The sequence below is a fragment of the Wickerhamomyces ciferrii genome, contig 00039 (genome assembly GCF_000313485.1).
Source record: "Wickerhamomyces ciferrii WGS project CAIF00000000 data, strain NRRL Y-1031 F-60-10, contig 00039, whole genome shotgun sequence".
Lineage (NCBI taxonomy): Eukaryota > Fungi > Ascomycota > Saccharomycetes > Phaffomycetales > Wickerhamomycetaceae > Hansenula > Hansenula ciferrii.
The window spans coordinates 240,890-266,662 of record NW_011887701.1 but is presented as its reverse complement, the minus strand read 5'-3'; the positions used below and the strand labels follow the sequence as shown (position 1 = coordinate 266,662).

Genomic DNA, 25,773 nt, shown 5'->3' with positions numbered 1-25,773 from the left:
GTATACACGACTTTGGAAATGTTACTACATGTTATGAGTGCCCATAGCCGCGGAAAAGCCGCGGCTCCTGGGGCTAAAACTAGTTTCCAGCACTTTAGAAAAGTTTAATAGGTTCATTAAAATATCTGGGGTATTTTAAATGTCTGAAATAGTATCTGGATTATATTTAACTGTTAGAATTTTATGCTAGGGCTGTCAAAAAGCGATACTAGTCCGGGTGGTGTCTAAAGCTCTAGGTTATAACCGAACTATGTATCGACAACGTCGACCAATTATTATACGTACAATTAGTTGAATGTAACATCATCATGAGTACAGATATCGACATTGAAGTATGACAATTACAGTAAAGAGTTATATATTATCAAGTTATTTATTAACAGACTAAACTATAAACGTTTAAAATTGATTGTTTTCAGTGTCTTTAATTTATAATTCATTATAAGAATATATTGTAAACCATGTTAGGACATAAACTTAAAACTGGGATATTAAATCATACCTTCATTATATAATTGATTAATTTCATTCAAGAATTTTTTCTTACAATTTGGTCTTTTTAATTTTAATGTTGGAGTTATAGTATCATCTTCAGTTGTAAAAGGTTCAATAGCTAAATGAATATTTTTCAATTGTTCAAATGAATAAAGTCCAGTATGTTTAATATTTTTATTTAATTCCAACAAGATGAATTTTCTTAATTCTAAATCATTTAAATTTGTTAAGATTTGTTCTAATGTTCCATATTTAGTTTTTAATGAAGAACTTCTTAAAATTTTTAATAATATGTTTTCATCAATACCAATAATACCAACTAAATAATTTTGATAACTATCACCATAAACAAAAATTTGATTTATAAATGAATTATTACCAGAATAAAAATTTTCAATTTTTTCACTTGCAATATATTCACCTTGAGATAATTTAAAGAAATTTTTAACACGATCAATAATTGCTAAAGAACCAAATTCATCAACTTGTGCAATATCACCTGTACTAAACCAACCATCAGGATCAACACTTGATTTTGTTGCTTCTTCATTCTTGAAATAAGTATTGAAAACTTGGGTACCACGAACAATTAATTCACCAGATCTATTTTCATTAAATGTATAATTCATTTCTGGTAAATCTCTTAATTTAAATTCTGATGTAACACCAATTGAACCACATCTTGAAGTATCCTTGTTAAATTTTGTTGTGATTGCTAATCCACCTAAAGTTTCTGAACTACCATAACCTTGATAAAAACCTGAATTTAAAATTTTTCTTAAATAAAAAATTGATTCACCTGATAATGGAGAACCACCACTAATTAAAAAATCTAAATTTTCAAACCCAATTTGTTGTTTGATCTTATTAATGATTAAACTATTTAACAATTTAACCAAAAATTCATCATCCTGATGATTTAATTTATAATTAACTGCAAATCTTAATATCCAACCTTTTAAACCTGGAGTATTTTGAATTTTATCCTTAACACCACTTTCAATTCTATTATATAATCTTGGAACTGCACTAATATGAGTAGGTTTTAAAACTTTAATATCATCCAAAAAGGTTTTTGGATTTTCCGGATTTGATGGGAAGGCAATTGCAGCACCTTTACCTAATTCATAAATTATCTTGGAACGTTCATAAACATGAGCCAATGGTAATATAACTAATGAAACTGGATTACGAGGGAATGTAACATGAATGAATAAAAATGAACCTGAGGCGATAACATGAGAATGTTTTAATTCAACACCTTTTGGAATACCTGTTGTACCTGATGTAAATGAAATTGTATATAAAGTATCAGGAGTTGGAATTCTATGAGGTTTTAAATTTTCTTGACCAATTTTTAAAATTGTTTGGAAATCAAAGATTTTATAACCTTGAGATTCAGCTTTTGATATTAATTCTTGATCATCTGGGGATAAATCTTCAATTGTTATTAAAATTTTCAATAATTTTGATTCATTAACTTCTAAAATTTTTGATACTTTATTCTTAGATAATACAATAATTGGACTTTCAGTTAAATTCAAGATATATTTTATAGCTGAAGAACCTAAAGTATCATATAATGGAGTATTTGGGATAGAATAAGCATGTGAACCTAAATCACTAACAATCCATTCTGGTTTATTTGAAGAGAATAAAGTTAAGATAAAATTATTTAAATCAGCTTCAGGTGCATATTTTTCCACTAAATGTAAGAAAGCAGACCCTGCATAATCACGTTTAATACCTAATTCTTTATAAGTTTCAAAAGTAAAGAAATTATCTAGGTCACCATTTGAATTTTTTTGTCTAATACCTAATGCATTATTATCACCATGAATTTTTAAATTTTCTTGAAATAAATGATAAAAAGTTTTATATTTTGGATGTAAATAACCAACTAATTCATCATGGTTTTGTAAATATGAATTTCTGAAGATTGGAGAATAACCATCTGTTTCTGAATTTGGGATTGGGAATGAAGTATCAATTTTATCAAATGATAATGGTAAATGAGGATAGAGTTCTTCCAAGTTGTTGATCTTGTCACTGTTTGGTAATGGAAGAGCAGTCATTATGTCTATGAGCTATCCCAAAGTAGTCTATTGAATCAATTAATGAAATAAAATCAAAAAGATTCCCAGTTGTATGATATTTATTTTATTTTGATGTTTTGATGTTTTTAATTTTCTTAGCTTGTTTTAATTCTACCGAGGTAAACAAAACACGCGAAATTACTTTACTTTAAATCAGAATAACAACATCTTAACATCAGATCTTTTATAGTGTTGATGATATTGACTAGCTATGGTATCTGATGAATGATATGTCTTGTTATTGAAGTATCATTCAGTTGTCAAACTCTACGTATCTTTTATTGTTCATTCTATTCTATGCTCTTATTATACTATATAGTCACTCACGATCTTTATGATTATATGCCATCATATACACAGCAAGACCAACACCATTAGAATCCCTATCACCATTTGAATCAACTTTACCTTCACCAATCTTAATAGTAGCCAATACTTTAAATCCAAAATGTATATAAATATCTTTAGCATGATCATTAACTGCAAATAACAAAACTGGAACATCTTGTTCTTTAGCTTTTGATAAATATGGATTGATCAAAGGAGATATAGAACCTTTATTTTGGGAGGGGTCTTTACCAATAAACACCAATGTCCAATGTGGGATCTTATCATATTGATAATCTTCTATTATTACTTTAGCTTTTTTTTTAAATTCATCAACACATTCATTTGGTTCATCCCACTGGGCAGATGGATATGTTTTACCTGGTGCAACCCAAATGGCAACGGCATTGAAATCATTAATCTCTATTATTTCTGAATCTGCTTCAATGAATTGTTGTACTCTTTTGAAATAGAAATTATTGATTAGTTCTTGTGAACAGTTGGAAAATTGAAATTTATCAACTGGACCAGGTAAGAATGCAGCATTTAAAGTATCAGAGACTTTTTTAACATCAGTGGTTTTATTAGCAGTGGTGGCCATGATGTGTGATTGTATAGGTAACCATTAACAACAAAACTCTTCCAGCTTTGAATTGTATTGATTTCTCGAGACTTGATCAACTTTTCACTGTTTACAATTACAAATCACCACAGTTTGATAATCTAATGCGGCTTTAGGCTTTAACGACTGGACATTACTGACAATAAGTATTTGAACACCAATACTTTGAGTATCTACGAAAGGATTGAAGAAGCATTAAGATTGATCTTTTAATACAAACAATGTTTTTCTTCTGATGCAAATGTATAATATTGAATCTTATATTATCTGATTTGAGATCTATAGACCATTGACACAATATTCCATCCATTTACACTTCATAAACATAATTATAAGCCATCAAATATATCTTCAACCCAGAGCCATTAGGATCCAGTTCACCTTCAGAATTAACTTTCCCTTCACCAAGTATTAAATAATCCAATACTTCAAACCCCCAGTGTAAATAAACTTCCTTTGCATGTTCATTTGCAGCAAATAATGAAGCTGAAATTCCTTGTTCTTTAGCCTTATCTAAATAAGGTCTAACTAATGGAGTTATTGAACCTTTATTTAACTCATTTGGGTTTTTACCAATATGTGTCAGGGTCCAATGTGGTAATTTATCATATTTAAACTTGTCTATAAGTGCTTTTGCCTTGTGTTTGAATTCTTCAATAGCTTCATTTGTTTTATCTGTACGAGCTATAGGATATGTCTTTTCTGGTGGCAACCATACTGCAACTGCGTTATAATCATTAATTTGAACAACTTCTGCTCCTGCCTGGGTTAGTTCTTGGATTCTTTTGTTATAAGCTGCATCTATTTCTTCAGGTGTATATTTGGAGAATTGAAATCTATCAACTGCTCCAGGTAAAAGTGCAGCTTTTAGTGTTTCAGCTGCTTTTGTGTAATTTGTTGTAACAATGGCTTTGGAAGACATTCTTGTGGATTATTGAACTCATGTCAATGGAAAACGTCTATATTTTAAAGGACTTTTGATATCTTTTTATACGTTTTCTCATTTACGAGTTTGATCAGCTAATCGGAAAACTGTAACATTATGATATACTCGATACTACTCGATACTAGATCAGAACATGTTATGAGTCTTTTAATATTTTAGTGAGTCATAAATGTGATTTATGGAATATATCTATTATTGTTACTACTCATACGATAAAAAAGTTGAAGCTGTTTGATACCAAATTTGCCTATCTATTTACAAGTACTGTATAATATATGGTTCTATATAATGAGTCACAATTAAGATAATACTCGATCTATATACATATTCATTTTTGGTAATTATAAGCCATCAACCAAACTTTTAATCCTTCACCATTCTTATCCTCTTTTCCTTCTTTATCAACAACACCTTCACCAACAATAACTATATCCAATACTTCAAACCCTATATGACGATATCTTGACATTGCATGTTCAGAAATTGCATAAAGAATAGCAGGTATCCCATCAATTTTAGCTTGTTTCAAGAAACGATCAAATAATGGTCTGATTGAACCTTTATTCTCTTTTGGATCTTTACCTATAAACATTAATTCCCAATGTGGAGTTGAATCTAATCCATGTTTTTTGGCAACTGTTGCAAATTTACTTTTAACTTCTGCTTGACGTTCACTTGGATCGAAAATTGATGATGGCATAATATAATTTGGTGGTAACCAAATAGCTACTGAATTAAAATCATTGTTTTCAAGTAGGATAGCACCTGTATCTTTAAATTTTGTGGTTCTGTTTTTATAATCTTGTAATGATTCTTCATCAGTCTTGTGTCCTGATAAATATTGTTCAAAAACTGTGGTTCTTAACGCGGAACTCAATACAACTGCTACTTTATCTGATTCTGTTGTTTCAATTGCTTGTGTCATATTGTTTGATAAGTCTTTTGAATGAAGTATCTTTGGGTGAGATCGAAGTTATATTGAAGGTGTTTATATAGTAAATTGAAAAATACTAACGATACTTCCGAAGCAGGTTAAATTAATGTATCATTTAACCGCTCATACATCAAGCACGGCCACCGAACATGATTATTAACTACATACAGATTAAACATTCTAAACGTTTGTATATGAAAATGTATTGTGAATATGATAAATATATGTCTATATTGACAGCCCTAATGAATGAAAACTCCAATTCAATCCTTTCTTCAAACACCTAAATCCAATGTTGATTTGACACTACGAAGCTCTGCATCACTTTGAATTTCTTCTTGATCACTTTCTGAATCTTGATCATATGATAATTGGGTATAACTACGTTCTTCCCGCGTATAACCATATTTTTGGAAATATTCTTGATCATCTCTTCTTATTAAAGTATAAGTCAATATGACAAACACGAGACCAAATCCTGAAGCTATTGAAACGAATGTATAACCTTTATGATATCTTGGTGCTTCATCTTGATTAAATAATAATAATGGTAACCAAGTAGTGAAAATATAACTAACCATATTGGTCATTGAAAGTAAGAAATTCCTCTTCATATCATCATGTGCTAAATTCTTATTTAACCAACTGAAAGTCATACTTTGTCCACAAGAATCTGCAATATTGAAGAAAAAGAAACAAAACCATTTAAATTTAGTTGGAATATCCCAATATGCTAAGCCTCCATAACTAACAACACCTGCAATGAACATTAATGATAAAAACCATGGTGTTAATCTCATCTTATAATAATCATTGACAAATGCAGTTGATAAATTATAAACAATACTTGCAGCACATAAGATAGCAGGGAATATATTATATCTAGATGATGGTAATTTCAAATCTAACTTCATCCACAATGTAAAACCTTGACCACTACCACCCATACAAGCTAATCTAAACATGAAGAATAACATTGGGAAAACATAAACATGCCATGTAAAGAAATAAGATATGAGTTGACTTTTGGTATAAGCTTTTGGTTTGGAAATTTGTGCACCTATTCTTCTTCTTCTTTCTAATGCAACTAATTTATCTCTTGATGTTAAATACCATGCATTTGTAGTTATTGGAGTATTTGGAATTGAAAACAATGTGAATATGGCAATTGGAACTGAGATTGAAGCATCAAAGATGAATAACCATTGGAATGGTTTCCAATTTGAATTGATGATGAATGATGAATGTAATATAGTTTCTTGTAATGGACCTGATACAAGACCAGCTGCTGTACCGGCACAACTAAATAATGTTGATCTCTTATTCAACTCTGATGATGAATACCATGATCCTATAAGATATTGTGCTATTGGATAGTATCCACTCTCTGTAAGACCTATAAAAAATCTTAATATCCATATTGTTTGTATGTTTGATGGTAATATTAATAAAATTGTTAATCCAGCCCATGTAAGCTCCAACAGACAAAGGAAATGACGTGGTGATAATTTCTGTAATAATAAAGAAGCAGGTAATTGACCTATTAAATAACCCAATGACCAAAGTGTGTTTAATAAATTATAATCATTACCTTTCATATTATAATGTTCCTTCATTCCATTAACATATGCTGTGGAGACATTGGATCCATTTAAAGATTTTATAAAATAACCAAGCATTAATGAAGACATTAAAAATCCATCAATTTTCAACATGAATGAACGTTCATGAGGATGTTTATCTGCAGAATCCCATACAAATTTTGTAAATTGATACCATGTTGTTGAACGTCTTTTAAATTCATTGGTGGTTAATCTAACATCAATATCGATAAAAGGTTCTAATTCATCTTCATCTGCCACTAATTGATCTATAGAGACGTATTGATCTAGCTGAGTGGTTCCATAATTTCTGATATCTGGATCATCTTTGAGTAAGGAAACACTAGTCTTGGTGTTTAATTTAGACATTATGGATACTTGATCCTAATCAAATAGGAACCTATCAGGACATATTCATGATTTCAACAAATTCATTCAAGCGATAGATCTCTCCTTATATTAAGTGAAAAGCCACTAGATGATCCAATTTCTATGTGTGATTTTCTTTGTGGGTTTGTTGATTTTGATCTAAAACTATGGCTCAGATTTCACCAGATTTCACACTGTGTTATATTACAAATTACAAATCGGGGGTTAAATAAACAGGAAAAACTAGACATAGTGTTTTTATTTAGACGGAATGAAAAGTTTTAAGCGCATTGAAACAGGGATTGTCAATGAGTGATTATCAGGTAGTTTACTTTGTGCCTTTATTTCCAAGGGAGTACCCTGTTATGTATGGGTTTACACTTTGCAGGTGGCTTACGGGTATATAAGGACTAAGGACACAAGTACATACAAAATAAAATCACAGAAAGTCACAAAACGTGTAATAAACGCACGGAAGTTATATTTAAACTTCACTACCTACTGCACTATTTCCTCTTTGTCTTCTCTTCAAATTCTTGCGAATCATCAGCATTTGTAGACTCATCATCCAAAATAATTTCTGCATTACCATCATGAATATCTCTAGCATGACCATGTTCTTTCAAATATCTAACATCATCTCTTTTCAACAATACCCATGATAACGCAGTTAAGATCAAACCAAGCCCACTGATACAAGTAACGAAAATATACCCCTTTTGGAACTCAGGTGCATCGTCTTGATTGAAGACAACTAATGAAATCCACGCGGTAAATATATAACTAACAACATTTGTTATAACAACTAAGAAATTTCTCTTCATATCATCATAAGCTAAATTTTTATTAACCCAACTGAAAATCATACTTTGACCAGGAGAATTTGCAATTGAATAAAAGAAAAAACAAAACCATTTAAATCCAGTATTAATATTCCAATATGATAATCCTCCATAACTAACAACTCCTGATATAAACATAAATAACAAAAAATACACTGTTAACCTATTCTTATGATAATCATTAATATATGCTGCAACTATAGCGTATCCAATACCACCACCATCAATCCCAGTTGGATAAATATTATATTGATAACTACTTAATTTTAAATCAGTCTTCATCCATAATTGGAACCCTTGGGATGAACTTGCAACATTAACCAATCTAAAACAGAAAAATAACCATGGGAAAACCCAAATATGCCATGTATTGAAAAAACTTTTAATCTTGGGCCAGGTATAAGATTCTCTTGTATTTAATTGAGCACCAATTCTTCTTCTTCTTTCCAAAGCAACAAGAACATCACGTTCACTGAAAAACCAAGCAGATGTTGTTGATGGAGTATTTGGATCTGCAAATAATGTATAGAATCCAACAGGTGCAGAGATAACAGCATCAAATATAAACATCCATTGAAATGGAGCCCATTTGGAACCTTGAGTAAATGTAGCATGTAATACAGATTCTTGTAAAGGACCAGAGATAAGACCAGCAGCAGTACCAGCACATGCGAATAAAGTTGATCTTTTGTTCAATTCAGCTGATGAATACCATGAACCTAAGAGATATTCTAACCCAGGGAAATAACCAGCTTCAGTAAGACCAATTAAAAATCTAATTGCATATAATCCAGCCATATTTGTTGGTAAAATCATTAAAACTGTTAAGATGGCCCATGTTATTTCTAAACCTGCTAAATAATATCTTGCACTGATTCTATGTAAGATTAAATTTGAAGGAACTTGACCAATGATATACCCCACGGTCCATAATGTATTTAATAAATTATAATGATTCCCAGACATGTTATAATGTTCTTTCATACCATTAACATATGCTGTTCTAATATTTGTTTGATTTAAAGTCTTGATAAAATATCCCAACATTGCAGAACTCATAAGGAAAAAATCTAATTTAAATAAAAAACTTCGTTCATTTGGATGTTTATCTGCAGAATCCCAAAGGAAAGCAGCAGTTTTATACCACCATTTTGAACGACGTTTTTGTTCTTTTGGAGTTAAATGAACAGTGATGTCAATATAGGGTTCATTAGGATCATGATCATTTATTGCTGCTATTTGACCATGTAATTCATGTTGGACTTGAACACCTGTTGATGTTGTTATTTGAGAACTATGAGAGTCAGTTCTTGTTAGAACAGGTTCTTTATCAGTCATCTTGATAACACTTGATGATAATAATGAAGAGTTTTTTGAATAATCAGGAATTCATCTTGGATATATATATGAAAATCAATGTTTGAACTGTGGGTAATTAATGGTTGTATATAATGATCACTTTACAAATTTTTTAAATAATCTTTTAGATAATTTCCAGTATGGCACGCAACATTCATAACAGCTTTTATAGTTGGACCGTTAAAACAAATCATTGAATTCCACATTAAGTAAAGTAAGCTTGAAAACCAAGGAATATTGTTATAAAAACCAGAGATACCAAGAGAAGAAGTGGAAAAACTTCTGCAAATACTATTCGTATGATTGTGTAAGTGAATCACTGTGGTTCAAATATTCAAACCAATGTTATGGAGAAGTTCATCATCACTTTGATTCAAACGTGCGATGATTAATCAATCAATAAGTTATTCAGTTTGTTAATATCATGAGTTTGTTAGGACCCTTAACTTATCTTTGATGCATAGTTTGATTTATGACACAAAAAGCCATAGTATAAACCTCACAATATTGATATTGTTTAAGACTGATAGTGTGGCTTCAGATTAAAACCCCAAACAAATTCAGAAGCTGTGATAGTGATATAGCGACACCAATAGTCAACTGTTTTTAAAGTTCTTCATTTGATAAACTAGTGACCAATATAGTAGTGTCAAATTAAGTTGTATCTCCATAAATGTATCACCAATTGCTTCTTTTGTACCAAGTGGATCTGTGATAAACTTTCAACGGTTCATCCGCTAGATTAGATGATCAGCAATCTAATTGATTGACGCGTAATAACTTTGATATTTAACTATTGTACTATTGTACTTAAATAATAACTCATGATATGACACAAAACAACATTCCCACAAACCATGGTCCGAGGAATACAATAAACAACTGAATAAGACTTATTTACTGTGGTTTATTTGACGTATTCAAGTTTCCAGTGGTATATAAATCCGCGGAAATATGTATGGTGCCCGCGGATTTGTGTAACCCTTCTTTCACAAATGGCTAACTGTGTTTAAAATAGTGATTACGAGTCGTTTGAAACTGGGAAAAGTTCGTAGAAGTGAGATAAGATGATTACAAGATAGTATATAAACTCATCGCGTGCTGGTATTAGACTGTCTAGGTATTAATTGTATTGTCTCCCTCGTCAAATAAAAGTTTTCAGATTCCAAAGCAGCCAAAAAAGCTGATTCGAGACATAATCAAACCAAACAAATTCTGGAAAACGGGAACTCAACGGTTTTTTTTCCTTTAAACTTGTGGGAAATCAGGAAGAAAAAACTTCAACAACCATAATATAATCACATCAAACAACTGGTTAATAACAGCTTCAACAATACAAACAATCCAAACAAATCACAACAATTCAACACAGTTTTAAAATTTGTCACACGCCAACAAAAAAAAAATCACGGAAAAAAAGAAAAATTTCAAGTCAAACGACCCTTCAGAAAAAAAAAACAATATTGAGCACTTTTCAAATAGACATTATTAACTCAACTATCAACTCATAAAACAAACAACTCTTATAAAAACTACAAAGGATCCATAGAATCATCATATCCTTCACATTCATATTTTGTCTATTCAACAAAAAATCACTTTTTAAACTGGCTTTACACCTTCCGAATTTACCCCAGGTTATGACCATATAGTATTCAATCAACAAATAACTGGAATATTAGCAGATTATAATGGAACAATCAATATCAAGGACGTCAAATTCGTCAAATATCACATCCACATCAACAACATCAACAACATCAACAAACACAACAAATTCAAATACAAGTTCTTCACCATCTTCACCGTCTTTAAACAATCATATAACTAATACACCAGCAACAAATAAAAAAATTCAAAAATTACACACGTTACAAATTGATACTAAGAATTTGATTCAACTATGTAATCAATTCATAAAAGAAAATAATCATTTAGGATTATCATTAATTGCAAGACAGAAAGGTATCCCACCACAATTACGCCATAAAGTTTGGCCAATTTTATTAAAATATCATCCTTATGTTATAAATCCATATTTAACTTCAAATGTTGATGATGATTCACAAAGTGAAATTCCAGAAGGTAAAATAAAACATGAATTATTAAAATATTTTAGAATAAGGAATTCAAAAGATCAAGATTCTAATAATTCTGGTTCTTCATCACCAGATCAAACTACTTCTCCATTAGAAGAGGAAATTATAAGAATTTTAGAATTTGCTATTATAAAATTTTTTAAAAAATGGGGGAAAATTATTAAATATGATTCTGGTTTTACTTGGATTGCTTTAGGTTTAGCTGAATGGTTCCCACCAATCCCCAATTCTGATTATATCTTGACAGGTCGTGATTCCTTGAACAAAGAAGATTCAATAAATAAACATGTTACACAATTATCAAATTTATACCCATCTTTCTTAAATAAAGATGATTTTGATTCATTTTCATTGGATAATGGGAATCATGATTATTTGACTAATGATTCAGCTAGTGATAAATCACAAGAAACTACAACAAGTTCCACAACAACTCAACAACAACAACATACAACAACAAACAGTATGACATTTGCTGAAGTTTATGAAAGATTAGTACTTGTCCTATTACATTCTAATGAAAATGATGATGAAATGGATCAAGTTGTAAATAGACCGGATGATCAAATTGAAGAAAATACAGTAGATTTAATTTCTTCAAATAAATTAAATATGATGGAATTAGTTTTCAAAAGTGGGAATATTGAATCAAGAATTTCATTTTTCCTATTGGCATTTGCAAAATTATTACCTGAATTATATAAAGGTTTTAGTGAAGAGGAAATATTAAATTCAAATTCAAATAAAAATAATCAATGGTTAACTTGGTGGTTAAAATATTGTGGGGCAAAAGTTCTAAATAAATTTGATCGTGGTAGATTATGGGATTTACTCCTTGGTTTTAGATTATCTTATACAAATTTTGGTGCCAAATATTATGATAATCCAAAATTATTGAAAAGGTTTAAAAAATTTTATAATGATGATGATTTAAAATTTGATAATGAATTGGATGTTGTTTTCAATACAGATTCTTTTTGGTATAAACCATCAACTGATACTAAGAATGAATTAAAATGGTCACAAATTGATTATCAAATTCAATTAGTATTTATTTATATATCAATATTACAAAAAAATGAACATAAATTATTAGAATTTGATCAATTTGAAATCCAGGAATTTTTGAATAAAGTTAAAAATAATGGATATAAGGATAAGAATAATGAAAACAATGATTTAAGTTTAAATGATGAATTTGATAAGATTTTGAATGAAGCTGGTGAATTATGGAGAAATTGGTTATGGAATGAAATTAGAGATGAAATTAATGAATAGATATATGTTTTTTATATTATTATGAAAGTTTAATTATGAAGTGGGAATTAAAAATTATCATGTTTTTTTTTTTTCAGTTTTTTTATGGTATACTAGTGTTATTTATATTTAATACATATTAAAGTGGGTCTTTTTTAAATAAAAAGACTATTTTAATCATACTTATTTAATACTACATTGTAATTACTTTAATTTCAATTCTATTTTACAATCTCTTAAACACAAATGCAATATTAATATCTAGTATACTACTCTAGGATCAAACTTGAGCAGCTTGTTCTTTAATTTCTTCTTCTGTTGGGATGGCATGTTTATCATTTACAGCTTTTTTCACAACAGGTTGTTCATCTCTTGGTGGTTCAGCTTCAACTTTTTTCTCTTCTGGTTGTTTGACTTCTGGTTCTTTCAATTCAACTTTCTCTTCAGATTTAGCTTTCTTAACTTCTTTAACATCAGCAATTACTTCTTGTTCATCATTACCTTGTTCTTCAAATTTGGCAACTGCAGCTTTAGCTTCTTTTAATTTTTTTGCCTTAATTTGTTCTGCAGTTTTACCAGCAGGTCCAATATATTGATCATCATCTTTCAATTCAACTTCTGGAGTTTGTGTAACAGTACCCCATTCGTAAACAGTATTAATTGTAACACCAGCATCATCAACTTCATACAAAGTCTTTGTAGCAACTTGTTCAACAGTTTTTTTAGAACCATCTGGACCTTTTGTTGCTTTTTTAATTTTTTTTTCGATAAGTTTTTGCTTTTTAAATTCAACTTCACCTTCTTCACCATCTTTATCCATTTTTTTAGATTCTAAATCATTAAATAATTGTTTATCTTTATTAATGGTATTATCATCTGTTAATTTATCAATTAATTCATCTGTTTCACCAGATTTGGTTTTGGAAGTACGATGTTTATCATTAACATCTTCAACAACTTTACCAGCATCTGGATCATAGAAATCATGGAAAACATTATCCTCAGTTTGTTCTTCTAATGCTTGAATCTTGGATCTTAATTCTTCTTCTTCCTTGGAAATTTCAAATTTCTTAAATTTCATTTGTTTCTTCTTTTTAGCACCATCCATCTTGAAATAATTATCAAATTTTTGTTCATTTTTGGAAAACCCAAATCTAACAGGTCCTTTATTTAATCTTTCCAATACTTGTTCTTCAAATTCTTTATTTGTATTATCTAAATTAATCAAGAAATTTTCATCATTAACATTATCTGGTGAATAAAGTAATTCATCATCATCAACTTCAGCTAAATATTCATCAACATCAGCCCAATCAACAGATCCAATACCTAATTTAGTTAAATCTGTATTTTTGAAAACATTAAATTTTTCCTCGGTCCATTGTTCAGTAACATCTTCAAAAGCTAATTCCCAAGCTTTATCATAAACATGTTTATTTTTTTCATGTTCTAATTGTCTTAATTCTTCATTTGCTAACCATTCCATATGTTTTAAATCATCTGAAGAAGGTTCATAAATATGCCATATAACATAATGTGGTAACCCAATAACATTATATCCCATAGTTTTACATAATTTACCAAAAGCTTCAGTTTCTGCATGTTTCTTAAATGAAAAAGCTGGGAACATTGCACCTTCTTTGAAAACATTTGCCTTTGCCAATATAGAAACACCTCCAATACCATCTAATTCAATTTCAACTTCTGGATCACCATATGGATCTCTTAGGTAAGCTAAATGAGGTCTCCAAGTTGCATATTCAGGATACCCTTCCACAATAACAGCATCTTCATCTAAATTATCAGCTAATTCAATACCACCTTCACTTTCTTGCCATGAATTTAAATCATAAGCTTGTTCATAACCTAACCAATCAGGTAAAGGTCTCCAAATGTTTGGTACGATAACATCTTTATCATGATGCATCAAATCTTCAATGATTGTAGCAGGAACAGTTTCCACATCTGCATCTCTCCAATAAACCCATGAATGATCTGGTCTTAATGCTGTGGTTAATAACCAATTTCTTGCAATTGCCATTAATTTTCTTCTTGGACCTTGAGCAGCAAATCCATGACGATCACTAAAACTTTGACCAACAATTTGACCAAAATTTTTTTCATATATATCAATTCTACCAAATCTTTTGGAGATATCTGAATCAGCTTGAATTTCTTTTAAATGTCTTTTCAAATCTGGAATTGTGGAATCTGAAGTATCAGAAATTAAAAATGCTAAATCAATTAAATTATGTGGATATGTTAGATTTTTCATATGACCAAAAAACATTGGTAAATGAGCTGATGCATCTCTTAATGGAACCAAGAATAAAACACGTTCTTGATTTTGCCATCCCGTACCAGTGGATCTATAATCTGCTAAATCATAAAATTCAACACCTATATCATTCATTGATTCTAAAGTTGATTCTTTATGTGAATTAGGGAAGTTTGGATAGTATAAATGTTCTGTAGTGTCATTATATATTTGGAAAAGGTAAAAGATGATGAATATTGGTAATATAGAATATATAGATTGTATTATAAGTTTCAGTATTGATCCAATTGAATCTGTTATATTTGAATTTTGAAATATATTGGTTATAAAATTTGATATTATAGTGAGCTCTGATTTATTATGGTTATATTTTGAATCTATATCATCTTCATCATGGTGTAATTGTTGCTCATGATCATACACTGTTGAATCTTCATCATATTGGTGTTTTTCATCATTAGATGGAGTTGAAGTTCTCAATCTAGACATACTGATAGCTAGTTCTTCAATTTCCTTTGCAAAATATTTATCAACTAGGCCTAAACGTCACAAAGAACGCGTATGAATGAATGTAGAGTGCAATGATATGTGAATGTATGATAAGGTTGAGCTAAGGATATGAGAAAAAGCTTTTGAACAGTGGTTAATTTGGTGTCTCTTTATTTACGGGTTTCAAAATTGTTTTGTATATGACTTTTTTAGCCAACGTTTCTTTTGAATTTTGATTTTCGATTTAGTTTTTCCACGAATTTCAAATTCAATCTGACTGATTCTGACATGCAAAGAAAACGGTTTTTTGAACGTGGAATTGAAGAGGAATTACAAAGGAATTGGCCAGGGGTTGTGGTTTCTTTCCTTACTATCGGCAGCATATCTGTATCATGGGGGTATTTGTAACTAGCTGCTGAGTTCTGACCGGTCTTTACAGGGGGTAGGTAGTGGTGGTTCTAGAGCTAGACAGGTTCTTAAACAGCTAGAAGGAACAATGCACGGTGGATCTCTGAGCTCCAAGCTGTTCTGGACCTGGATTATCGATTCAATGCACCAGTTACAACTGTGAATGGGCTCGTGGGAGCCTGGAGGTAAGAACTAGATCTGTTTATATTGTTTAACTCTATTTATTTCTCCGCTTTTTAAGTATAAATCACAATTCTCCATACTCGATTGATTCTAATCAATTTTAGCTTCTGTGCTTAAAGTTTATAGATTTATGTCTAAGATCTAGACTTCCGGATTAGGTAAAAAAAATGTTTATTCACTTGTATCAATTTTCCTATCTCTAAGAGTAAGTTCAATCTATATGCTACGTGCTTTATTTATAGTGTCATTACTTTCATTACTATATACTATATCTATGATGCAAGAAATGCTATAACTATATATCAGCAAAGCATCTAATACGAATAGGGACAACCATCTCACATTTTTGTCCATTTTTAAACTTGAAATTCAATTGTATTGAATAAACTCTTGATAATAAACATGTTTGGAAATTAGGTACCAGAGTTTCAGGTATTGCGTCTTGAAGCTTTAATTTCAACTCAACTTGTTTATTCCATTCATTGGTAGATTCTGACATGGTCCAATCTGTTTGTGATTGGATTGAATAATCAAAAGCATTATCAACTGTACTGGCTTCAACTTGAAGATCTTTCATTGCTTTAATATCACGATGTAAATGCTTGTCTATATGACGAGCAAGATCCAAGTTATGTGATTCAAATTGTTGCAATAATTTAAGATATTGTTCATGATATTTTTTAAATTTTGATCTAATCTTGTATGATTCATTCTTTGAGAAAACATCAGCTGATAAATTAATTGGAATTGGTGATGTTGATGACATATTTAAGACTAACAAAGATGCTCTAATGTATTTCAACTCTGGGAATTTGATGGGACCATATGCAGTTGTAGGAGTGAAAGTAAGATTAAATTTCAAAGACTTTAACTTCTTTTTCTCCTCAGGTGAGAGTGTAGATGATAACTGGTCAATGTTCCTAATACCCTGAATATTTAAATTAGAAAGATCATTTGTCTTCCTCACCAAACTTGGTGAAATATAAGGTAAACCATCTTTTGGGATTCTTGTTGTTATCTTGATAGATCCAAGCTCTTGTCCTATTGAGTTATTTGTTTGGCTCCTTTGAGCTCCAAATCTTAAATTCTTCAAAAAACCTGATGTATTACTCGATGAATCTTCCATATATTTCGTTATAATTTCAACTTTAGAAAAATCTCTATTACCAAATGATTTATTCCTTAGTGGAAAAGTTAAATTTCCTTTAGTGTCTCTGCTCTCATAAGTTGTTGCATCTGAAGAAACAGATCTTAATTGTCTACTTTTCAAATCCCTTATAAAATCATCATCATCATCTTGTGAAAATTCTGAATTTTTCAACTTCATCTCTAACACATGATTTGAAATCTCCATAGCATTTTGCACTCTTTCGTATAATTCTTTCAATGAAGCTTTGGATGAAAATAATGGTGTTGTGAAACCAAAAGGAATAAACCTTAAGTTATGTTCATGCTGTTTCAATATGCATAATTTTTTGGGTTTATTAGGATGTACACTAATAAATCTGGCATGTATACCATAAGAAATAGCTCTATTATTACCCGAAAGATCTAGAGTCAACACTGGCGATCCTTTCAAACCAGAATGACCATAGTTCAACATTGGATCAACATCAATATCAGCATTTTGGCCTTTATTTTTAACTCTATCAATTCCAAAACTTGGTGGTAGTAAAGTATGAACTTCTAACTCATGTTGACATACATTATCAAGTAATCTATATGGTATTTTAAAAGCGAAAAATTTCTTATATTTGGTCTTTGGTGGAATAATTCGATCATTTGGTAAACCTAATAAACATCCTTCGTGATCTAGTGAATATGGTTCATAATTGAAATTGGCAGATGGTGAAACAGCACCAAATGTCCAAGAGGCACTAATATCAACCATATCTAAAAATCTCTTTTGATTAAGTTTCTTGGTCTGCGGGTCAATCACTAAGGTATAACCTTCTAATGTAACATGAAACATTTGGAATTTTTGAGGTCTTGTTGATAAATTGTTAATTATGACATATCCGTGAACAACATCACCTGGAGTGTACTCTTTCAATAATGATTCTTGCTCTGTAGGTTGGTTTGGCCTTGGAACATCCTTGGTAACATGCACTGAAATATCTAATGTTGAGGAATCTATATTTGGTAATAAATGTGATTTATCAAATAAATTCTTCTCAAAGTTCTCCGCATTATCTGATGATGCATTGGAACTTGGTGTAGCACTCAAATCTTGAGATGTTATACCGTTAGAGTATATTGTAGTTTGACTTCTGGTTACAGTTGGTGATAACATAATTGGTGGTCTATCACTTGAGCTCCCCGATGTAAGTTTCTCAAAATCATCAATCCCAGTAACACCATAAATTTTTTGAATATTTTGACTAAAGTAATCAGGTGGGAAATCATGTTCATCAGGATTATCAATATAATTCCCCAAACATGGATTTTGCATTGATTGTAACATTTCAAAAGATGGTAATAAATCGAAAACAAATTGCTTCTTAGCTAAACAATCCATTTTGCCATCATCATAATCTAATTTTGAGAATCCTAACTGGATCTTATCGAAATCAGTTAAACCATCAGGCCTTAGCTTGGATAAAATTTCTTGTGCATGTTTATGTTCTTTGAGAAAGGCATTTGTATAATCAATTTGTGAATCTTCTTGATAATATTCATCGTCATCAGCAGCAGTTGATTTAAGTCCCAAAGCTGTACTTAGACCACGACTATTCGGTATAAGATTTTTGTCATCTTTAATTGTCATAGCATTGTTGGTATCAAGTTGTGTGATATTTGTTGATGCGGAATCTGTTTTCTCTTCATTAGGAATGTTGTGTGGCTTTCTCCAGCTTTCTCTTTTTGACATTTATCTTTTTGAATTCTTTCTAAATTAGCCTTAGAGTACTGATGTCAATATATAGCTCTTTGGTATTGATGATGATATGGATATTATATTCTCTTGATCATTCAACCCAATATTTAATGTTAACTATTAATATGACTTCTTTATCAAAATTTAATCAATGAGCTGATGAATCATGTCTATAAGTTTTTTTTTTTTTTTTTTTCCAAATATAACTAAAACGTTTCTTCGGGGTTTGCATATTTTAGGTTTCTAGAATAAACTTCGGTATACTCGAGCTCATTTAAGCTTCTACGATTTCAACTCAGCTGTTCTTTCATTATTCATTAAAATTCTATTTCTATACTCTCTATATATAGTCTGTATTAATCTATAGATCATCAAAAGATCTAAGACGAATAGGAACAACAAGTTCAGTACTATGACCATTCTTAAATTTGAAAACCAATTGAATTGAATAGACTCTTGATAACAAACAGGTTTGAAAATTTGGGACCAACGTCTCAGAAATATTATCTTTCAGATCAATATTCAATTCCACTTTCTTTTTCCATTGGGTTTGGTTTGATTCACTAGGTGTTTGTTCCCAAGAACTATCAGTTTTGATTGAATAATCGAATACATCCACTGTGGTGCTATCAACATGTAAGTTCTTCAAAGCAACAATATCCTGATATGTAAACTTATCAATATGACGAGAGAGATCTAGTTCGTACTCTTTGAATTTCTCTAATAATGATTGATATTGATCATGATATTTTTGAAACTTGGCAATCACTCTTTCTGAATCCTTCTTAGTAAAGAAATCACCTGAGAGTTTAACTGGTATAGGTGAAGTTGATGACATATTTAACGCCAGTAGAGATGCCTTAATATTCTTTAATTCTGGTAGAGTGATTGATTCTGAGCTAAAGTCTGAAGGTGTAAACGTAAACTCAAATTTCAAGGTTGAAAGTTTTTTCTTTTCCTTGTCTGGTAATGATAATGATAATTTATCATGGTTCTTAATCCCTAGTTCATTTAGTTTTGAGACTTCATTAGTTTTTCGTAACAAACTTGGAGATATGTAAGGTAGACCACCTTTTGGAATCTTGGAGGAAATTGTAATTAGACCATTTGTATTTGTAGATTTCGATTTCTGTGATCCACCACCAAGTTTTAAACCTTTCAAAAAACTTGATCTGGTATTTGCTAAACCATCATCTAGATATTTTGAAGTACATTCAACTCTTGAAAAATCTTTAGTCTCATGAATCTTATCGATGAAAGAAGGATTAGAATATGTATTATTATTGCTTGATGAAGGGGTTAACTCTGGATTGACGGATTGTAATTGTCTATCTTTTAATACCCTAACAAATTCAGCTTCATCTTCCTGTGGAACATCTTTACCTAATTTTTTCATATCAATAACATGTTGAGCAACTTCAAACCCATGTTCAATTTGTGAAGTTAAGTTAATTAATGCTGATTTTGATGAAAATAAAGGTATAGCAAACCCATAAGGAATGAATCGTAAATTGTACTCATTTTGTTTCAGCACACATAATTTGTTTAATTTTCTTGGATGGAAACTAATCAGTTTAGCATTTATAGCATATGATATTGATAAATTATCACCAGAGAGATCATCTGTCAAAATTGGTGAACCTTTAACACCAGAATGTCCATAATGTAACAATGGATTGATTGAGATATTTGCGTAACTTCCCTTCTTTTTCACTCTATCAACTCCAAAACTTGGTGGTAATAATGTATGTATCTCTAAATCATGACGGCAAGTATTATCCAACAACTTATATGGGATCTTGAATGCAAAAAACTTCTTGTATTTGCTTTTTGGTCGTAGAATTCGATCGTTTGGTAAACCTAATATAAATCCTTCTTCATCTTTTGTAGAAGCTTGGTAATTGAAGTTAGCTGCTGGTGATAATGTACCATATGACCATGAAGCACTTATATCGACCATATTCAAAAATCGTTTATGACTTGATCTCTTTGTATTGGGGTCTATAACCAAGATGTAACCATCCAATGTAACATGAAACATCTGAAACTCGTGTGGTTTTGTCGATGTATTATTGACAGTGACATAACCATGGACCACATCACCAGAAGTATATTCCTTCAACATGGATTCATTCTCATTTCGTTTGATTGGATCTGGAACATCTCTAGTAACATGTACACCAACATCAATGTTCGAGGAATCGTAATTTGGTAATAAGTGTGATTTATCCAGTAAGTTCTTTTCAGATGTATCTGGTATTGTGTCATCTTGATAATCATCTATTGTTATTTGTGAATCTCTAGAAGTCATTGAACTTAAAGATGTGGATGAGTTTTGAATTGAGTTTGGCGTAGTAGCATAACTTGGTGAGCCACTACCAGCAATAGAACCTATTCTACCATGAATATTATTATTAAAGTAATCTGGTGGGAAATCATGGTCATCTGGATTTTCAAAAGAACATCTAGGTGTTGTATTTTGCATTGAATGTAACATTTCAAAAGATGGTAACAAATCAAAGACAAACTGCTTTTTAGCTAATGAGTTCATTTTTTCATCATCATAATTCCAATCTGTAGGACCCAGAAGAACTTTATCAAAATTTGAAATATCCGGCCGTAGTTTTGATAAGATCTCTTGTGAATGTTTACTTTCTTTCAAGAAGGCATTTGTATAATCTATTTGATTATCTTCATAATAATCATCTTCAGCACCTGTGGAATCAAGACCTAATGCTGCGTTCAAATCACGACGCTTTGATGAGATATTATAATCTATATCATTATTATCTTCTGTATTATTATGATCATGGCTGGTTGATGTGGTTCTCTGGGGATTTCGATTATTAGACATAAAGATTTAAATAAATCTAATGGTGATCAACTGTGGAGCTCTCTAACGGATTGAGAAGTATAATATGAACACTTTGGTGATAGTTTGATCAAATAAAGTTTAATCCAAGCATAAAAATAGGCTATTGAAATCAATTTTGCACAACGGTTTTGATCGTTGTCTAATTTCGTTATTAGCTGTGTAAATTTTTTTTAGCATCGGGCTTTATAACTTATACGGCAAACCACCGATTACAACAGAGTCTCAAGTTTGTGAGGAGTCACCAAGAGAGTCAACACAGAGTCATATGGCTAGTCGAGACTAGAAATATAAATAGAATATCAGTATCTACTGAATCCACTATTAGACTCTCAAAAACAAAGCTCCAAAGACTTAAATCTAAGATTTCATTCAAAGGTAGAATGGCATTCGATTAAATCTTGAAAAATCCTTGACTTCCGCATATGGAAATCAATAACATTCTATTCTTCTATTGCAAAAACTAAACCCGCGAATTTCCCAAAAAGTATGAAAATAAAATCTTTGTTTATTACTGAATCTTTGGTAAAGGCATTCATAAGTTAATCAGTAACCTTAGCATCAAATACAAATGCAGTGTGCAAGTAAGTTGGAAGTCAAATACTTTAGTGTGATGCATATACTAACAACTTTTTAGTCTCCGGTGTTCCTCCAAAAGAACCAGTGGTGTCACCTAAAAGTGGTGCTCTTTTCGAAAAAGAACTAATATTACAATACGTTAATGAATATCATAAAGATCCAATATCGTCAGATCCATTATCTATAGATGAATTGATCGAAATAAGGCAATCACCATACCAAGCACCAAGACAACCAACTCTTAATTCAATCCCATCTCTATTATCATCATTACAAAATGAATGGGATTCAGTTGCATTAGAATTATTTCAATTAAGAAAACAATTAGATGATACTAGAAAAGAACTATCTACAGCTTTATACCATCATGATGCAGCTGTTAGAGTTGCTTCAAGGGCTATAAAGGAAAGAGATGAAGCTAGAGCTGCATTACAAGAGTTAACCATATCTATAAGTAATGGTAATCCAATTCAAGGTCAACAAGTTGATCAATCACAAGCACAAGACCAAGGTGAAACTCGTGGTCCGATTGCTCCAGATCCTGAATTACTTGAAAATGTCAAACAAGCTGTTACAGAAGCTAACTCCCAATTGTTTGCTGAACATAAAGCTACAAAACATAAAGTAAATACCAACTTAGGCACACAATTGACTTCAGTTAAAAACTTTGTGGATCCTGCTAAAGCACCTTTAAAAGAAGCTGTTTCAATTTCAGTTGTCGGATCAAAACCTTATATTACATCTAAGACTGGTATAACCTATGTATACAGTGCTGAATCAAATCAATATATCAAATCTGAAGCTGTGCCAAAGTCAAAAGATATTAATATTATTGGTGAGGTTGAAAAAGATGGTCAAGTTGTTTCTATAGCAGGTACAACTGATAAAAAATTCATTGACATTAATGGTGAAAAACAAGCTTTTGATTCTGTTATCGAACAATTCTTAACACATCCTTCTATCAAAGATTTATATGTTATTGTTGATTCTAATCAAGGATATTCTGTTTATCAAGATGCAAAAAATGTCATCAATAGTACACTCCCTTCAAATTCTACAGCTGCTGATATACATCCTGATGGTTCATTGGTTGGATTTGGTCATGCTGAAGGTAATATCACCATTTTGGATTTGAAAAGTTTTGAAATTGTAAAGACTCTTGAATCAACAGCTGGTAGCGTTAATAATATCTTATTTGGTAACAATGGGTACTGGTTATATGTAAATTATCAATCACAAAGCTCAAATATAATAAGAGTTTGGGATTTAAGAAAAGATTCATATAGTGATATCCAAACTACTAATCCAACTGTGAAACTTCTAAGTGATAAATCAGGTCATTTAATCATAAGTTTACATTCACAGGGTATTGAAGTCTTCCAATACAATAAGAAGGCTAAGGATTGGGTTGTTAAAAGTAATTTGGAACTTCCTATTTCTGGTGATATTACAAATGGTTGGTTAATTGATGATCAACAACCTGAACAATTAGTAGTTGGTGTTGTCAGTAAAACTTCAGCTGTCGAACAATTCGTACTCTCAGAATGATCTGATGGTTAATAAAAGTGTATTATAGAACTATTATAATGATTTTGTAGTGTGATAGTGTGATTCTAAGTTTTAATGCCCTTTTCGGATTGACTAAAGTTATGTTCTCGCGACTCATACCTGTCAAAAAAAAAAAAAAAAAAAACAAAAAAAATTACGTATAGTAAATAATCACGGATAGCATGGAAAGGAGAATTTAATTTGATTCATTTACCACTATATTTTACCCATAGATACATACACACAGATTAAGAAGTTAAATATCATATCATGTCAAGAAGATTTGTACGGTCGATACGAAATATCAGTGCTACCCCAGCAGAAATCAAAATCAAATCAGCTACAAGTAATGATTCATTCGGTCCAACTACAAGTGATTTAAATGAAATTGCACTTTTAACAATGGATAATAAACATCTACGACAAATCATCACAGTGCTAACAAAGAGGTTAAATGATTCCACTAAGAATTGGAGACATATATTGAAAAGTCTTACTGTTATACAATATTGTCTTCTTGCCGGCTCAACCGAATTTGTTTATTGGGTTCAAAATAATTCATATTTAATAAAGACATTGAAGGAATTTCAATGGAAAGATTCAAATGAGATAGCATATCAAATAAGGTCAAAGGCTAAAAAAATTACAAGTTTATTAAAAGATGATAACTTATTACAATCCAAAAGGGCAAATTATCATATTTATAGAACAAAAATGTCACAACCAAGTTCAGGTAAAAGGTCCTCTTTAGATATAACAAGAACTGATGATTTGAATGTTCAATCCTTGGAAAGTCCAATTAAATTAACTTCAGATGCACCTTGGAGTAGAGCTACAAAGAGTATGGAAATTAGAAGATCTATTGATTGGGATGGTAATAGGAATGTTGGTAGAGGTAGTGATGAAATATCAAGAATTTTAGCAAATATTGATGAAGAGTAATTGAAGTTGGTGTTGATGAAGCTCATGGATTTGATGAAGGAAGAGTGTAATTGCAGGAAGTTGTGCTGCTTTGATAGCAAAGAAGAAGAAAGAAATAATAATTAATGAGGTGGGAACTTTGACATAATCTATATAAAATGTAACTGGTTTACATATAGTAATAGCATATTCAATAACATAAATACAGCATTACTTATGAAAGTAGTACTGTATCCTGTATGGATACAACCGTTAAGGTATCTAAAATTAGATTATACATTAATCCCACAAACCACTAATATATTCATCCTGAAACATACGAACTGCAACATAGTAGTGGTAAAAGACTATCAAGAAGTAGCTCATCTCTCATCACTAACATGCCCGTTACGAGAATGAATAATAAAGACACTTGCATATTAGATCTGAAAAAGAGCTTTCTTTTTGTATATTGAATATTTCCTAAATAGAACACGAGAATTCTTCCGACGCTTTCTACCGGCCCCTATTTAGTGATCAATAGATAGTGCTACAATTTGGGCTACGAAAGTGCTACCAAACATTTTAAAAGCAAGCTATAATCACCCAGTAACTATCTATCCAAAGTATACTCCACTCTGTCAATTGTCCTTTTAATCACGTACTTTTCAACCACTCTGGCCTGCCATTTCCC

The 25,773-nt window shown here is 30.8% G+C and overlaps 12 protein-coding genes across 12 annotated transcripts; 3 read left to right on the top strand and 9 right to left on the bottom strand.

Moving 5' to 3' along the window:
* Nucleotides 1-491: 491 nt before the first annotated feature.
* On the bottom strand, nt 492-2,570 carry FAA2 (Long-chain-fatty-acid-CoA ligase; the record flags this gene model as incomplete). Its single annotated transcript, XM_011277703.1, has 1 exon — nt 492-2,570. The coding sequence occupies one exon, from the start codon at nt 2,568-2,570 to the stop codon at nt 492-494; it is 2,079 nt and encodes a 692-aa protein (XP_011276005.1).
* A 340-nt stretch (nt 2,571-2,910) lies between these two features.
* Nucleotides 2,911-3,519, bottom strand: BN7_1791 (uncharacterized protein; the record flags this gene model as incomplete). The annotated part of the gene is made up of 1 exon (XM_011277702.1): nt 2,911-3,519. The coding sequence occupies one exon, from the start codon at nt 3,517-3,519 to the stop codon at nt 2,911-2,913; it is 609 nt and encodes a 202-aa protein (XP_011276004.1).
* A 331-nt stretch (nt 3,520-3,850) lies between these two features.
* Nucleotides 3,851-4,462, bottom strand: BN7_1790 (uncharacterized protein; the record flags this gene model as incomplete). Its single annotated transcript, XM_011277701.1, has 1 exon — nt 3,851-4,462. One exon carries the CDS (start codon nt 4,460-4,462, stop codon nt 3,851-3,853), a length of 612 nt encoding a protein of 203 aa, XP_011276003.1.
* A 352-nt stretch (nt 4,463-4,814) lies between these two features.
* BN7_1789 (uncharacterized protein) lies at nt 4,815-5,411 on the bottom strand (the record flags this gene model as incomplete). The annotated part of the gene is made up of 1 exon (XM_011277700.1): nt 4,815-5,411. One exon carries the CDS (start codon nt 5,409-5,411, stop codon nt 4,815-4,817), a length of 597 nt encoding a protein of 198 aa, XP_011276002.1.
* A 284-nt stretch (nt 5,412-5,695) lies between these two features.
* On the bottom strand, nt 5,696-7,390 carry BN7_1788 (putative transporter SEO1; the record flags this gene model as incomplete). The annotated part of the gene is made up of 1 exon (XM_011277699.1): nt 5,696-7,390. One exon carries the CDS (start codon nt 7,388-7,390, stop codon nt 5,696-5,698), a length of 1,695 nt encoding a protein of 564 aa, XP_011276001.1.
* Nucleotides 7,391-7,896: 506 nt separating this feature from the next.
* On the bottom strand, nt 7,897-9,570 carry BN7_1787 (putative transporter SEO1; the record flags this gene model as incomplete). Its single annotated transcript, XM_011277698.1, has 1 exon — nt 7,897-9,570. The coding sequence occupies one exon, from the start codon at nt 9,568-9,570 to the stop codon at nt 7,897-7,899; it is 1,674 nt and encodes a 557-aa protein (XP_011276000.1).
* Nucleotides 9,571-11,282: 1,712 nt separating this feature from the next.
* OCA5 (Oca5p) lies at nt 11,283-12,968 on the top strand (the record flags this gene model as incomplete). The annotated part of the gene is made up of 1 exon (XM_011277697.1): nt 11,283-12,968. One exon carries the CDS (start codon nt 11,283-11,285, stop codon nt 12,966-12,968), a length of 1,686 nt encoding a protein of 561 aa, XP_011275999.1.
* A 259-nt stretch (nt 12,969-13,227) lies between these two features.
* BN7_1785 (ANP1/MMN9/VAN1 family protein) lies at nt 13,228-15,714 on the bottom strand (the record flags this gene model as incomplete). Its single annotated transcript, XM_011277696.1, has 1 exon — nt 13,228-15,714. The coding sequence occupies one exon, from the start codon at nt 15,712-15,714 to the stop codon at nt 13,228-13,230; it is 2,487 nt and encodes an 828-aa protein (XP_011275998.1).
* An 886-nt stretch (nt 15,715-16,600) lies between these two features.
* BN7_1784 (Ubiquitin ligase-binding protein) lies at nt 16,601-19,174 on the bottom strand (the record flags this gene model as incomplete). Its single annotated transcript, XM_011277695.1, has 1 exon — nt 16,601-19,174. One exon carries the CDS (start codon nt 19,172-19,174, stop codon nt 16,601-16,603), a length of 2,574 nt encoding a protein of 857 aa, XP_011275997.1.
* Nucleotides 19,175-19,541: 367 nt separating this feature from the next.
* On the bottom strand, nt 19,542-22,034 carry BN7_1783 (Ubiquitin ligase-binding protein; the record flags this gene model as incomplete). The annotated part of the gene is made up of 1 exon (XM_011277694.1): nt 19,542-22,034. The coding sequence occupies one exon, from the start codon at nt 22,032-22,034 to the stop codon at nt 19,542-19,544; it is 2,493 nt and encodes an 830-aa protein (XP_011275996.1).
* Nucleotides 22,035-22,623: 589 nt separating this feature from the next.
* On the top strand, nt 22,624-24,179 carry PRP19 (E3 ubiquitin-protein ligase PRP19; the record flags this gene model as incomplete). The annotated part of the gene is made up of 2 exons (XM_011277693.1): nt 22,624-22,636; nt 22,717-24,179. 2 exons carry the CDS (start codon nt 22,624-22,626, stop codon nt 24,177-24,179), a joined length of 1,476 nt encoding a protein of 491 aa, XP_011275995.1.
* Nucleotides 24,180-24,449: 270 nt separating this feature from the next.
* Nucleotides 24,450-25,121, top strand: ENT4 (Ent4p; the record flags this gene model as incomplete). The annotated part of the gene is made up of 1 exon (XM_011277692.1): nt 24,450-25,121. One exon carries the CDS (start codon nt 24,450-24,452, stop codon nt 25,119-25,121), a length of 672 nt encoding a protein of 223 aa, XP_011275994.1.
* Between the last annotated feature and the right edge of the window lie 652 nt (nt 25,122-25,773).